Source organism: Mobula hypostoma, chromosome 18, assembly GCF_963921235.1.
Source record: "Mobula hypostoma chromosome 18, sMobHyp1.1, whole genome shotgun sequence".
Lineage (NCBI taxonomy): Eukaryota > Metazoa > Chordata > Chondrichthyes > Myliobatiformes > Myliobatidae > Mobula > Mobula hypostoma.
The window spans coordinates 25,995,196-26,010,450 of record NC_086114.1 but is presented as its reverse complement, the minus strand read 5'-3'; the positions used below and the strand labels follow the sequence as shown (position 1 = coordinate 26,010,450).

Below are 15,255 nucleotides of genomic sequence, written 5' to 3'. Positions count from 1 at the left end.
TGAGCTTTCGGACTTCAGGACCACTAATTCCACAGTAAACCATTGCAGGATTCCTCGTGTACAAAAACCCTCTACCTATCCTGACATGGTAATACAATGGATTCCAGTTAATTGGGACACTTCAGGACCAGTACATTTTGTCCCAATTAAATGGCTGTCCCGGTTAGTTGAAGTGTCATGGAAGTGGTTAAAAAGGCACAAAAAAGATGAACTACCATTTAACTGAGTAGCGAATTACGTACTTAAATGAAGTACAGAACAAATTAGAACTCCAGCAATATCACTACAGTCCTATAAAACTGTATCAAGTTCTAGTTGTTATTAATGGAGGAATTCATCCAATGTTACGATGCCAGGTTCTTTTGACGGTAAATGAACAAAATCAGCTCGGACACCAAGTGTAGATAATGGAGTGCTTTCATACAATCCTTTTGACAATTGTGTCCTCCAAATCTTCATTTCCATTATAACATTCAAGATGATTATCAAATTCTTCTTCGTTCCAAATTTGATAAAATAGTGAAATCATTACATTTCACTGTCAGCCATTTCTGGCATCTCCAAGCCTGAATGCTGAAACCACAGTGAGCGAAACAGTTCTGAGATGCCTTGCTGCTTATTTCTCACCAACTACCAGTGATAAAAGTCTCTGCTTTTTCAATACAGACATGTGCAAATGAAGCTATTTTAAAAACTGTTCACTGCATGTATGGTGTAGTATCTAACAGCCACACAAGTGCACGCTACTGATGCTAGTTAGAAACTGTGCAGTAACAGTCTCCTGTCCCAATAAAGTGGCATAAGTGTCCCAAATAAACAAAGGGAAATCCAGATATTTTCTAGGTTTTTTTGTTCTTTAAGATGTTAACTGTCCCACCGTAGGCTCGTCAAAAGTTCGGTATAACTATCAGCAACTTTACTCTACAATGTATGGGGGATAATAATGAAAAGGCCATTTCCAATAAATAAACACATCTAGGGTGAATGTAATGCACAAACATAAGTGTTTTAAAATCCCTTTAAGGGAAAGTAGGACTGTTAATTGTGTGAACACTGACATGCCCATGCAAATTTACTGTTTGCCAGGAAGAAATAATTTAACTCACACCATTGTAAGCTTAGATCACAATTGTATTGACAAAGTATTTTAAACGATAAGAAACACAATAAAGGAGAAGAGCCCACTACGCATATGTTAGTCTGTATTATACACATAACCATTGGAACACATTGTAGTGTTATCAATCTAGTTTGTTTCACTTAGTTTACTTATGGTACTGAAACAGTTTTGCCTGAAAACCCATTCCAAGTGAAACATAAGTATCCATGTATCGTCCAAGGAAAAGGTGTCAAATTTTCTCTAAGGCCTTATGCTATCTAGCTAACTGAAAGTTATCTGTACATTCTCCGTGAAAACCAGAATCTGCAAAATCCTATTGGCTAATTCAACAAACCTAACTTAACCAACTGAATTTTTATTTTAAACAACAAAAATTAAATACTCAATTGTATAATATAATTAAAGGAATACATTGCATTTTGTAAAAATCTGCAGAAAATAAAATACCCAACAGCATAATTGTATTAATAAAATAAAGCATGGTCTTAACCCAGGGTATTACAAAGAGTTGTCCCAATTAGTGACTGATGGCCTAGTTAACCAGAATCCACTGTTTTGTTACATATACCAAAACACAGTGAAAAACTTGTCTTGCTTACTGTTCATACAGATTAAATCATTGCATGGTGAATTGAGATACAATAAGGTAAAACAATGACTTTGAAGAATAAAGTGTAGATGCTACTGAAAGAGCGCAGTGCAGGTAAATGATGACATGGAAGATCATATCGAGGTAAATTGTGAGGCCAAGAGTCCATTTTTCATGCAAGGGGTCCATTCAAGGGTCTGATGACAGTGGAGGGACTGTTTATTTTCCTCTATAATGGGATAGAAGCTATCCTTGAGCATGGTGTCCTTTCAGGCCTTTGTATCTTGACCACTCCTTCACCATCACTGAATCAGAGTCCTGGAGTTCTCTCCCTTGCATTCCCAAGGGCATTCTCAGCTCAAGGACGCAGCCCCTCAAGGAGGAGTTCGCCGCCACCTTCTCGGGGACTGGTACAGGTAGGCAATTAAACGCTGGCTCAGTCTGTGTTGCCCAACATTGCTTGAATGAAGAATAGAGAAGTTTACATTTCTGTGGTGACCCACATTCCTCACAAAGTATACCATTCAGAATTTCTGAAGTGTTGTATTAATGCAAGAAACATTCCAGACAAATTGTGCACAGCAAGTTCCCATAACGTTAATATCATATTGGCCAGGCAATTCCTTTCAGTCAAGTTAGTTGATGGGTAAATGTTGGTGAGGGTATTGGGGTAAATCCCCTGCTCTTCTTTGAAATAGGCATCCTTTGGAGTCTCTTGAAAGGGCAGAGTCTGTCTAAGGTTGTTCCATCTGAGACAGCACCTGTAACAGTGGCACACTGTGATGTAGTCTGGACCTTTGCACCAATGTCTCTGGAATGGGCTTTTGACCTGCAACATGGCTCTGAAAATATATGATGATGTGGTTTTATTAAGGTGGGTAGGAGGCGATGTATGGACTCTTAACATATGTATGTGCTCTTGGTGTTGTGGTGTGCAGAGGCACTGACAATTCTGCAGATGCTGGAAATGAGCAGTTCACACAAGAAGCTGGGGGAATTCTCAGCATCCGTGGAGCAACTGTTTATTTTCCTCTGTCGATGCCATCTGACCTGCTGAATTCCCTCAGCATTTTGTGTGTGCTGTGGTGAATAGTTTGTTCCTGTGTTGTAAGTAGTCAGTAGGAAAAAAACACTGATACGTTTTAACCTGGTGCATTGTATGTTCTTCATGGTTTATTTCTGAACTGCCTTTGTTCTTAGGTCTATGGGGACTTTGCATGGAGTAATCCTCTCCACCCGGATATCTTCCCTGGCGTGCGAAAGATGGAGGCAGAGGTTGTCCGGATGTCTTGCACACTGTTTCAAGGGGGACCTGACTCTTGCGGGACGGTAGGTGGATCCAATACGTGCCGAGAATTGCACCTTATCTGAGGGCAGAGGAGTTGTTGGGGACCATTCCGCCATTCACCAAACTGCTGATTGGTGCCAACAGCTTGGGATGTGAGGCGATGAACAAGTACCTAGGTGTGTGGGGGTAAGGAAGGTGTGGGTGGTGGTTGCTGCTGAGTACGAATTTTGGTGAGTTGCAAAATAACATCAGTCGGCCTACTCACACCTGAGAGTAACTATAGTGCTGATCTTTAGCCATGGGTTGTCCCTTAACTACACATTGCCATGCCTACCAGCCTTGTCGTCAGGGGCAGTTAATGTTGGGCTAGCCTTGATGTACCCATACAGACTGAAATTCTGCAGAATTCTAAAGATGTATTTGAGTTTTAGAATGGATTGAAGCATTAATCTTAGAAGAGGTCCATTTTTTTTTTGCCAAGACTGCCTTCAGGTAATTTTTGCCCTGGTAATGCAAGCACTGGATATTAGAGTTGTGTCTGTAATCAGGCAAACGTATTCACCATTGGTGGAAAAATTCGCTAGCAGGGTGAGGTGTGTCTTCTTTAATTGTGGTACGGATTACTGCTCAAAGATAGAGTTATGCAGAGATTTCTATATTTTATCAATTCTCTTTGGCTGATACCATTTATCTTTCAAGAACCAGACCATATTAAAGTGATAGGGAAGTCCAAAGGCTGCTGTTCACTGTACTGTGTGCTTGTCTAAGCACATCCTTTCTTTATTCTATTGAGAAATATAATAATTTGAAGGGCCTGTTTATAACAGGAGCAGTTATCATTTCCATTGAAGCTTTTAGCGCATTACGATATTACTAAGTGCTCCAATAGTTTATTCAGCCAAAACCTGTAGCATGAATCAGAGCAAGGGACCTAAGGGCTGGTCAGGGAAGTAGGTTTCAAATGAGATAAGCTTGCAGAGAAAAATTCCAGAGTTAAGGCTGTCTACAGCTGGTGAGATGGGGTGATTTAGATTCAAAGAACAGCTGGGGAATGCAGACATCTTGCAGGGTTATAGGGTTCTTTGTGTAGGCAGATGTAAAGACATTGTAGGAGTTAAAAGTTGAAGGCAGTTACTGATGACAAACCAGCATTGATCAAGCATGTGCAGATGGATGGAGGTGGCAAGGTAGCGTCGTGGTAAGTACAACGCTTTACAGTACCAGTGACACGGGTTCAATTCCCGCTGCTGCCTGTAAGGAGTTTGTACTTTCTCCCGAGACCGCATGGATTTCCCCCGAGTGCTATGGTTCCCTCCCACTGTTAAAGATGTATCGATTGGTAGGTTAATTGGTGTCCCGTGATTAGGCTAGGGTTAAATGGAGGGTTGCTGGGCAGCACGGCTTGAAGGGCCTGAAGGGATGATTCTGTACTGTGTCTCAATAAATAAATTAAAAACAGAATTTTGAACGTGTTTTGTCCATATTGTCAGAGTTTCTGATAGACCGTATTTGGTGGATGATGCGGTGTGTTAACTACAAAAGAGTTGGATCTGAGCAACAAAACCTTTGGAGTTGGAATCACCTTTCTTACTCACCTGTCTTTACATATCACCACCTAGCTATCCTCCTTCCCCACCCCAGTGCTTTTATTCTGTTGTCTTCCCCTTCCTTTCCCGTACTGATGAAGAGTCTCGGCCTGAAATGTCGACTGTTTATTCATTTCCATAGATGCTGCTTGACCTGCTGAGTTCCTCCAGCATTTTGTGTGTGTTGTCTTAAGATTAGGGTTGGTTTATTGTTGTCATACATACTGAGGTACAGTGAAATGGTTGTCTTGTATACTGTTCATTACACAGTAAAACAATAACAATGCAGGATCAAGTTTAACAACTGCAGAGAAAGTGCAGTGCAGATAGAGAGTATGGTACAACATCATAATGAGGTAGGTTGTGAAGATGATTTCATTTTGTTGTACAAAGGCACCATTCAATATTCTTATGAAAGTCGTGTAGAAGCTGTCCTTGAGGAGCTGGGACATTCTTTCAGACGTTTCTGACTGGAACCAAGCTACTGTCAAGAAGACCTAATGGAGACACTGAAGGGGTTCCTAGATCTTGTGACCTGCTCCATGTCCTGTACTCCTCACTTCCTGGTCTGTGACTGAGCAGACCAATGGGATTCCTGAAACGTTGCCGCTCAGATGTGGTGGAGATGTTGCAGCTGTGGTTGTCGAGGGAGCACGAAGTAGCAAGCAGCCTACACTTGAGTGCCATTTGTGGAGACTAGACACACACGTAATTGGTGTCCATTGAAGTGAAGTGAGAGGTGAACTCAATGTCAAATAGTTTTTAAGTCAGAATATTTGGCTGAGTGACACCTGTGTTTGGCTTGTGGTCTGGGAGGGATAGAGGGGGAGAAGATTGTGGAATTATTGACTGAGATTCCATAAAGGGAGCATGGTGTTGGCCAGATGAGGTGTAGTTGGAGGTCTGTATTGAAAGTTCACACAGGCACCTATTAAATTTGTCGTCTCCTGACTTTAGCCTGCCTGCCCAACTGAATGTAGGTTGTTTATTTTACTTTAAATTCTTAATTGGAGATACAGCACCATAACAGGCCCTTCTAGTCAACGAGCCTGTACCGCTCAATTATACCCATGTGACTGATTAACCAACTAACTTGTATGCCTTGGGGATATAGGAGGAAACCAGGGCTCCCAGAAGAAAACCATATGGTCATGGGGAAATGTACAAACTCTTTACGGGCGGCAGCTGGAGTTGAACTCGGCTCACTGACACTGTAACAGCTTCCATGCTATTCTATGGTGCCCCTTGCATACTGGCATCTTCCACAGAGGCAGCCAGCACTGTGCAAGCCTTGTTAAAGTGAGATCCTAAATATTGCACATCAAACAATTTTATGCCCACAACTATAATCACAGGTTTGTCCCAGATACTTGGTCTGGAAAACAGTGGGAAAGGAAATCTTTTCAATCCACTGTTCCTGTGCTGACTCTTTGAGAGAGTACACATTCCTGCTCTTTTGCCACGCATTGAAATCTTATTTTTTTTTATCTCATTCCCATGGTTTGGTCTTGTAGACTGAGAACCCATATTGTGATTATTAAAACTTTTGATCTTACTGATGTGAGCTTTGAATAGAAATAAAGACTTGTATCTACAGTGCATCTTTTATAGCCTATTTTCAGCCACTTTGTGCTCTAACAAAATAAGCCCATTAATATGTGCACAAATTCCCATACACAGTGATTTAAAAAAAATGGTTTAAAGATAAATTTTGGCTCTTGGAATCATTGCATGCTCCTCATCAAAGATTCAAAGTACATTTATTATCAAAGTAAATTATACAACCTTGAGATTAGTCTGCTTACAAGCAACCACAAAACAAGAAACCTGAAAGAGCCCAATTAAAAGAAAAATAAAGACCAACACCCAGTGCGCAGTGAAATGGGGGAAAAAACAGAAACCGTGCAAACAGTAGAAGCAAGCAACAGCACTCTGAACCAAATTGAGTCCATAGACCCAAATCCCCAGAGCAGCTGGGGTAGGCCCAAAGCCTCGAGCTCAAGTTCATCACATACTGGGGCAACCAGCCAAGAAGCTGGCAGATGCAAAGTGCGCAGCAGTGGGAGCAGACTTGCAGCCACAGCGCCGCGGAGAGAAGAGTGAACATTGTGGGAGAGGAGCGAAATTGTTCCAATCCTCGCCTCCCATCCCAGTGCCCTGCCTCTTCACTCTATCTGGGCCGGCGTTTAAATCATCTGAACACCGAGTTGGCCCTAGCGCTTTATTCTTAAATCTGAATAATGACCAACCTTTCACATTAACTGGGGGGGGGGGCGGCGTGGAAATACTGGACTTCAGTTTAACATCCTGTTTGAATGACAGCATCTCTGACAGCTCAGCATTCCCCCATTATTGGACTCGACCTGAGGTTCCCAACTGTTTTATGTCATGGACCAATACCATTCAGCAAGGGGTCCATGGGCCGCAGATTGGGAACCACTGGACAAGACTGTCATCCTTGGAGTTCCGTTTCGGCATATCCGGCCAGACTGCGGCCATTTCAATCCTGACTAATTTTCTTTTTCAATCTTTTTATTAATTTCAAAATATAGAAACAAAACATAGCAATAATACAAATAGTAGGAGATATATTGTTACACTTAAGAAAAGTAATTGTAAAATCAAATAGTGTAAATTAACAAAGCTCCCAATCATGTAGAACTAACAACGGATAATACAAAGCAAAAAAAAACTGGGAAAAAAAATCATGAAAAAGAAAAAAAAAACAAAACAAAAAAAAAAGCAAACCCCATCCCCAAAGAAAAACAAAATTAATCAACTAAACTAAAAGACTTGGGCAAAACTAACAACTTAAAAATGGAAAAGAAGAAAACCTTAGTGTGGAGGACTCCATTCCCCTCCAACAACAGCACAGAGAGATAAAACAAGTTTGGAAATGATCAAATTACATCAAATGAAAGTGCTGAATGAATGGCCTCCCAAGTTTTTTCAAACTTAATGGCAGGGTCATAAACTGCACTTCTAATTTTCTCCAAATTCAAACACACCATAGTTTGTGAAAACCAATGAAATATATTAGGAGGGTTAATCTCTTTCCAATTCAACAAAATGGACCTTCCAGCCATTAAAGTGAGAAATGCAATCATCCTTCGTGATGAAGAGGTTAAATTATTTAAGTCTATCATTGGTAGTCCAAAGATAGCAGTAATTGGATGAGGTTGTAAGTCTATATTTAGGACCATTGAAATAATATCAAAAATATCTTTCCAATATTTCTCCAACAAGGGATATGACCAAAACGTGGGTTAAAGAAGCGATCTCGGAATGACATCTGTCACATATTGGATTAATATAAGAGTAATAACGAGATAGTTTATCTTTGGACATATGAGCCCTGTGCACTACTTTAAACTGTATCAACCTATGCTTAGCACATACAGAGGATGAATTCACCAACTGAAGAATTTTTTCCCATTTTTCAGTTGGTATATTAATCTCAAGTTCTCTTTCCCAGTCAGCTTTAATTTTATTAGAAGCAAATCCTGACTAATTTTGAGTACTTGAATCATATATTTTCCATATGCACTTTATGGTCTCTTTATTAGGTACACCTGTACACCTGTTAATGCATATATCTAATCAACCAATCACTGTATTGCTGCCACTCGTATAAAAACCTGCAGATCTTTCCAAAGCAGTTCAGTTGTTCAGACTAAACATAAGAATGGAGAAGATGTGATCTAAGCAACTTTGATTGTGGAATGATTGTTGGTACCAGACAGGGTGGTTTGAGTCTAGGAAGTTCATGCAAACATTCACAGGAGCTCCCAACCTGGGGACCATGGGCCCCTCGGGTAATGGTAAGGCTCTATGGCATAAGAAAAGGTTGGGAACCCCTGCTGTAGAGTTTACAGAGGTCAGTGCAAAAAACAAAATTAATAAGAGAGGGCAGAGGAGAATGGTCAGACTGGTTCAAGGTCACTGGAAGGCAACAGTAACTCAAATAGCCACCTGTTGCAACAGTGATATGCAGAAGAACATCTCTGAACGCACAACACATCGGACAGTGAAGTCCTGCTGAAGGGTCTTGCCCAAAATGTTGACTGTACTCTTCCATAGATGTTGTCTGGCCTGCTGAGTTCCTCCAGCACTTTGTGTGTGTGTGTGTGTGTGTGTGTGTGTGTGTGTGTGTGTGTGTGTGTGGCTTGGATTTCCAGCAACTGCAGACTTTCTCTTGTTTGAACCTTGGAAGTGGATGGGCTGCAGATGACCACAAACCTACACTCAGTGGCCACTTTATTTGGTACAGGAGGTAGCTGGTATCATGGCCACTGAGTCTATATCCTGATTAATAATTGAATACTGTGCTGCTACAATATGCTATTAATTAACAAACAATCCGCTGGGAGAACTCTGGGTGAAGTGACATCTGTGGGATGAAAGGAATTGTTGATGTTAAGGTCAAAGCCTTTCATCAGGACTTTTCCTTAATTCCTTTCCTCGCACTGATGCTGCTCAACTTGCTGAGTTCCTTCAGTGGATTATTCATTGCTTCAGATTCCAGAATCTGCAGTCTCTTGTGACTTCATGCTATTAATGAAGAACTAGTGATACACGCATTAACACTAATCGTAGTGGTCTAGATAGAGTACTGAACCAGCCTCGTATAGCCTTGACCCAAACCAGCCCTGATCACTTTAATGGCCTCAATCTAACACAAGCTCAGCGCACGTTCGGATACCACTGGTCTTGGCTTCTGTAGCCAGACTCAAGTTAGGGTAGGATTTTTGCCTCCAGTCTTTTGAATGCCGTTGCAACACAGAACCCACGCTGAGCTAACTCTGAGGCAAAAGTACTATCCAGTGACAACACTGACAGTACCACCTTGCTTATTAAGTGAGAGGAAAAGCCATTGCCAGGATCCACCTGAGCACTTGCTCTTTGTGTGCAAGAATTAATTGCAGAATGGACACTGCCATTGGAAGTTTCCTAATTTGTTCTTGCATTGAACACATTGGATTTGCAATGCAAACTGTCCTTGGCTTGGAGATTTCAGACATTGCTCATGGAGTTGATTGCTGACTTTAAGACTGTTTTAGCTGGTTGTACTGAAAGGAATTTGGGAGTGATAGTTTGCAAGGGTAATAATAATGTAAGCAACTTGCTACAGTAAGTCTGAGGTAATTATATTAGAAATATCAGTTGCTTATAGTTGGCTGTGCTGTTCCTCCCTCTGTTGTTATAATCTTTACAACCTGATAAAGAAAATATCTCACAGATTCTGCTGACAGACTTGTCAGTCTGTGTAACTCAGAGATTTTTCAAAGGTTCTCAATAACGTAGACCTGCAGGTTAAGCAAGCGATGGAATTGGACAGCGAGGATGACTCGGGGTCTTTAAACCTGCTTCGAGTAGGAGAAATGGAACAAGCTAGAGGGCACTTTCCTTTAGGAAAGAGTGGTCCCTAAAATTCTTCGAGATTTTGTTCAAGCAGATGTAGAAGAGATATTTTTGCTCAGGAATGTACAAGAGCTGATTGTGGATTTCAGGAAGGGCAAGATGAAGGAACACATACCAATCCTCATAGAGGGATCAGAAGTGGAGAGAGTGAGCAGTTTCAAGTTCCTAGGTGTCACAAAAACTGGGTAAACTGTCTTAAGAAAAATAACAAGATAGCTTGAGTCGCAAAAATAGATTGAGGTGCTTTTATTTACAAAAATAGTGGGAAAACAAAAACTTGGACATCCACATCAAAACAAGAGAAAAACTGGAAAAAAAAACTATATATATGCAGCTTGCAATTATCACCTGTCTGGTTAACAGCTGCCCTCAGACTGAACACAAAAAAAACCCAAAGCCTTGGTAACCAGAGGCTTATAACTGCTAAGCCCCTCCCCTTAGACCAACCAAAAGCTAATTGGTTATCTTCCATTTCACACAATCTGAAACTCTACTGCCAGTTCTCACAATAAACATATATACCTTATTATAGGATTCACCATTAAATAAACCCCAAAACTTTACCACAAGATGAGTAATTAGGTAACATAATTAAATATGGTGTCCTCCACCATCAGCACACATCAGGTAGCTGCGGCCTCTATATGAGACAGCTCCATGCAGCAGCTCTGTTTCAGACCCAGTCACTATTACTGCTGGGGATGAGTGTTTTACTGAGTGTATCATGTGCCCTCCGTAATCAGTGATGGGCCTTCGTCACACTGGGTATCAGGATCTCTGAGGACCTAACCTGGTCCCAACATTTGGATGCAGCTATAAAGGAGGGAAGACAGTGACTATACTTCATTAGGATTTGGTATGTCAACAAAAACGCACAAAAACTTCTGTAGATGTACTGTGGAGAGCATTCTGACAGGTTGAGTCACTGTCTGTATGTGGGGACTACTGTACAGGACCGAATGAAGCTGCAGAGGGTCATAAATTTAGTTGGCTCCATCTTTAATAGCCTCCAAAGTACCCAGGACATCTTCAAGGAATAGTGTCTCAGAAAGGCAGCGTCCATTACTTAAGGACCCCCAGCACCCAGGGCATGCCCTTTTCTCACTGTTACCATCAGGTAGGAGATACAGAAGCCTGAAGGCACACACTCAGTGAATCAGGAACAGCTTCTTCCCCTCTGCTATCCGATTCCTAAATGGACATTGAACCCATGAACAATACCTCACTTTTGAATATAATTTCTGTTTTTGCATGATTTTTAATCAATTCAATAAACATATACTGTAATTTATTATTTTTTCTCCTTCTACATCATGTATTGCGATGAACTGCTGCTGCAAAGTTAACAGATTTCATGACACATGCCAGTGATAATAAACCTGATTCTGATTCTGAAGGGCTGGGGATAAAACACTTGCCCATGAAGAGAAGCTAGTTAAACATGAGGAAAGAAAAAGTAGTTCTCAAGGCAACACGAGTGCTAGCACACAGCAGTTGGAAGCGGTGGGCTGATTTTTGCATTAAATTATTAATTCTAAGTGGATTTAAGGAATTTTATGTCAAATGCAAGTGTGGGAACTTGCAGCTACCCAAGTTCCACATTAAGTGGAAGTTCACTAAGTTACTTGAAAGTATACAAAGACAGTATCTGATGATGTCAGATCACCAGCAGAGCTTGGCACCTGTATCTCGATTTCCAGTCTTCTCTGGGACACTGCTTCTTCATTCTTCTGCTCTCTTAACAGTTCGTTCTCAGATGTCTGAAGACCGCCTGATTTTCTCCTTTGGTTACCAATCTTGTGTGAAATTTGCTTGACAGTTAGCAATTACTATGTTCTGCTTTTCCTCCTCCTCTAAGGCTAACCCGTTCCCAGGCTGCTCATACTACAGATCTCTGATCTTCTGAACCGTTGCTTTTATCTCTTTGTCTTCCCCCAATTTAATGACCATACAGAACTGATTTGGTTTGTCTTTGATTGTAATCTTTGAATAATGAACTTTAATGCAACTCATTTCATCTACTGAACTGAATGGCCAATTTAACACAAATATTTGCACGATGTCTCAATTCTCATTTAGCATCGTTGCTAAATCTAAAGATCCTTATCACACAGCAGAAATGCCAAAATATGCGTGACTTACATATATAACTATGGAATTATTTAACCCTTAGCTTACCATAAGGCTTCCCATCGTGACATAGCATTGAAGTTTTACAGCTACCCACAAATAAAATATTAAGAAAGGTTTGTTTGACACTACTCCGATGCAGGTCAAGAGATTCTGCAGATGTTGTAAATCCAGAGTGATTCATGGAACAAAGTGCTGGAGGAATTCAGCGGGTCAGGCAGCGTCTATGGTGAGGAGTTAAACAGTTGGCATTGCAGGATCTCTCCATAGATGCTGCCTGTCCTGCTGAGTTCCATCCAGCATTTTGTGTGTGTTGGTCGATTCCCCCTGGATGTGAATAACACTTGGCATGTAAACGCTGCTCTTACCTCTGAGTTGCGCGGGTGTCTGGCCACTCAGTAACTGAAATGCTCCTGTACTCGTAGCCTTTGTTACCAAACAGCTGGCATTTTCTTTTATATGATGTGCTGTGTGGTTTTCAGGCCATGTAAAAATTCCCTGTTCAGAGCAATGGTTAAACTGCGCAGCTGTTTTTTTAAAAAAAAGAGGGAATGTTGGAACACTTTCAATCATTGAACTCAAGGTCAAGTTTATGCGCAAGTACGAGCATTTATTTAATTCTGTAACGTAGTGACTTCTATGTATTGCAGGGTATCTATCTCTGCTGCCAGACTGATTTCTTGACGTATGTCAGCAATAGTAATTCGAATTCTGGAGTTTTATTTGCAGCAGTGTCACGGACACATAGCATCAGATAAGTGACATTTGCAAGAAAAATGTAAATTGTACAAAAATTTGACAAAAACGGAAAACAATTAGAACAAAGAAAAAGTCTGTTTTGATGCAAACTGTTTGAAGAGGGTGATAGTGTTGCTAAAGTGTAGCGGACAGTTTTGATGTTGGCTCTGCAATCGAATGGAAGTAGCTGCAGTTTTGATCCTGGTGGTATGGGGTGTTACCTTGAGTGCAGTGAAGATGATTGCAGGTGCCAGGTCTGGTACCCTCTCTTTAAAGCTAATCTTATATTTTTGCTTGGTAATTGAATGCTTGAGGTCATGATGTCTCAACATGGATTAGGGGCTGGGAGCAGCCAAGCCAGTATCCGTGGTAGGGAGTGGGGTGGAGTTTTAATGGTCTAATGTTTTCACAGTTGATCTCTTAAGTGTTTTTTTAATTAAAAAATGCCTTCGATCTTTCCACACACTTTCTTCTTCATTATCGCTAATGACCTTTCAAAGAAAATAAACAGTTTTGACTTCTGGCAAAAATTGAACCTTGTGAGAATATTTGGTTTGAAGTGACACCTCGTGACCAGCAGTACATACCAAGCAAGCTAAACTAAACTAATGATGCATTGCTGCCAGGCGACTTCCACTCGCCATTTTCTTTTGGTTCCAAGAATTTTTTGTGATGGATTTTGTGATATCCAGGTTTCCCTACGCCACAGTCTAGACTGAGAGTCTTGAGGGATTATGCGAGTTTTAGAAATTCCCTGTAATGGAAAAGAGGTAATGCCCAGCCCTACCGCGTAGGTAAAGGGGAAGTGATATGAAAAGGATCTAGATGTGTTTGAATACAGAGAAGTGTTTTCAGTGCTGAGAAGGTAGAGTTATGAGATATATGTAGTAGAGAGTGGAACTTGTATGGTAGGTCTATTGCAGGAGCAGAGTGGGTAGAACGGACTTATACGTCCCATGCTGTTAAAAGAGTTAGGTCTATTTTAATAGGTTTATCAAAGTACATGAACAAATGCATCCTAAATAATGTTCAGAGAATACAGGGGTATGGTTGTGGCATAGGCAGAAAGGATTAGTTTAGTTAGGCATTTAATTACTCGTTTAATTAGTTCAACACATTGTGGGCCCAGGAACCTGTTCCTGTGCTGCATTATTGTACTAAGGATCTGAATATAACTTTTCTATCAGGCTTGAAGGACGTTGCAAGAACAAAGGGTGAAATTAGAGAAGCACTCTTTATCTTTACGGTTTTCCTCCTTGAAGATGGTCCTTAAAGCTCTCCTCTTTCACCAAACTATTTTGGTATCTTTCCTTGTGCCCCTTACACGGCTTGTCGAATTTTATTCTACCCTGTTTGGGTTGGAATATTTTGGTGAATTATTCAGTACATAAATGCTGAGAAGGCAGTATACAAATGAAATCTGTGTTCATAATCAGTCTCCTCAGTAATTACAGAACAAAGCTTTATAGTTGTAATAACTAAACTGTCGGGAATAGCTGCCATGCTTAATATATTCCACGTGATGCCTTTGAAGTTGACTTGTAAGGCAATGCTGGCAGTATATTCCAGTAATAGGTGTCTTCAAAGCATTGGTGGGGGTGCATGGGTGTTACGTTCTCATGTTGCATGTAAGCATAGAGCTCCATTTGAAAACCAAGCGCAATCTAGAGGATGAATAACAATGTCTGTATGTGAGTGAGTATGACTTGTGAAAGTAGGCATCCTTTCAGACTACAACAGTGTAAATTGGGAGGTCACACAAGTTTTACCTTTGAAATCCCTCTGTAGTTTTGTCCCTTACACCAACCAACCACACCTCAATTCTCAGCTGTTGATCATCCTTGGAAAAAGTTTAATCATTTGTGGATTTGTACAACTCCTCCCTTGGAGGGTCAGACACCCTGAGCCAATAGGCTGGTCCTGGACTCATTTCATAATTTACTGGCCTAATTTACATATTGCTATTTGACTATTTATGGTTCTATTACTATTTATTATTTATGGTGCAACTGTAACGAAAACCAATTTCCCCCGGGATCAATAAAGTATGACTATGACTATTTGCCCTCACATGTCAAGATCCCAAGTTGTGGAATTCTCTATCCCAACCTTTCTACTTTCCTTCTGCAACAATTGCTCAGAATCCATCATCTGAACAGGTTTTTTTTACTGACTGCCCTGATGTGTTCTCTGTGGCTTGGTCTCAGCATTTGTTTGGAGTGCTTCCTTGAAGCACTTTTAGACATTGTAATAAGTTTAAAGTTTCCAGCTGGTGTGGCAACTGTGGTCAGTTAGATGTGGATGATTTCAGAGAAGGACGTTGGTAAAGCAGTTGAATTGTTCTGATAACCTGACAGTAGTTACTTCCTGTCCCACTCTGCTA

At 40.8% G+C, this 15,255-nt stretch overlaps 1 protein-coding gene across 1 annotated transcript in view; it reads left to right on the top strand.

Annotated features, from left to right (window-relative positions):
• Nucleotides 1–15,255, top strand: part of sgpl1 (sphingosine-1-phosphate lyase 1) — a 114,756-nt gene that overhangs the window by 48,233 nt on the left and 51,268 nt on the right. The window contains exon 6 of the mRNA XM_063070606.1: nt 2,910–3,038. Coding sequence (XP_062926676.1) covers nt 2,910–3,038 — 129 coding nt within the window. The remainder of the gene's footprint in view (nt 1–2,909; nt 3,039–15,255) is intronic.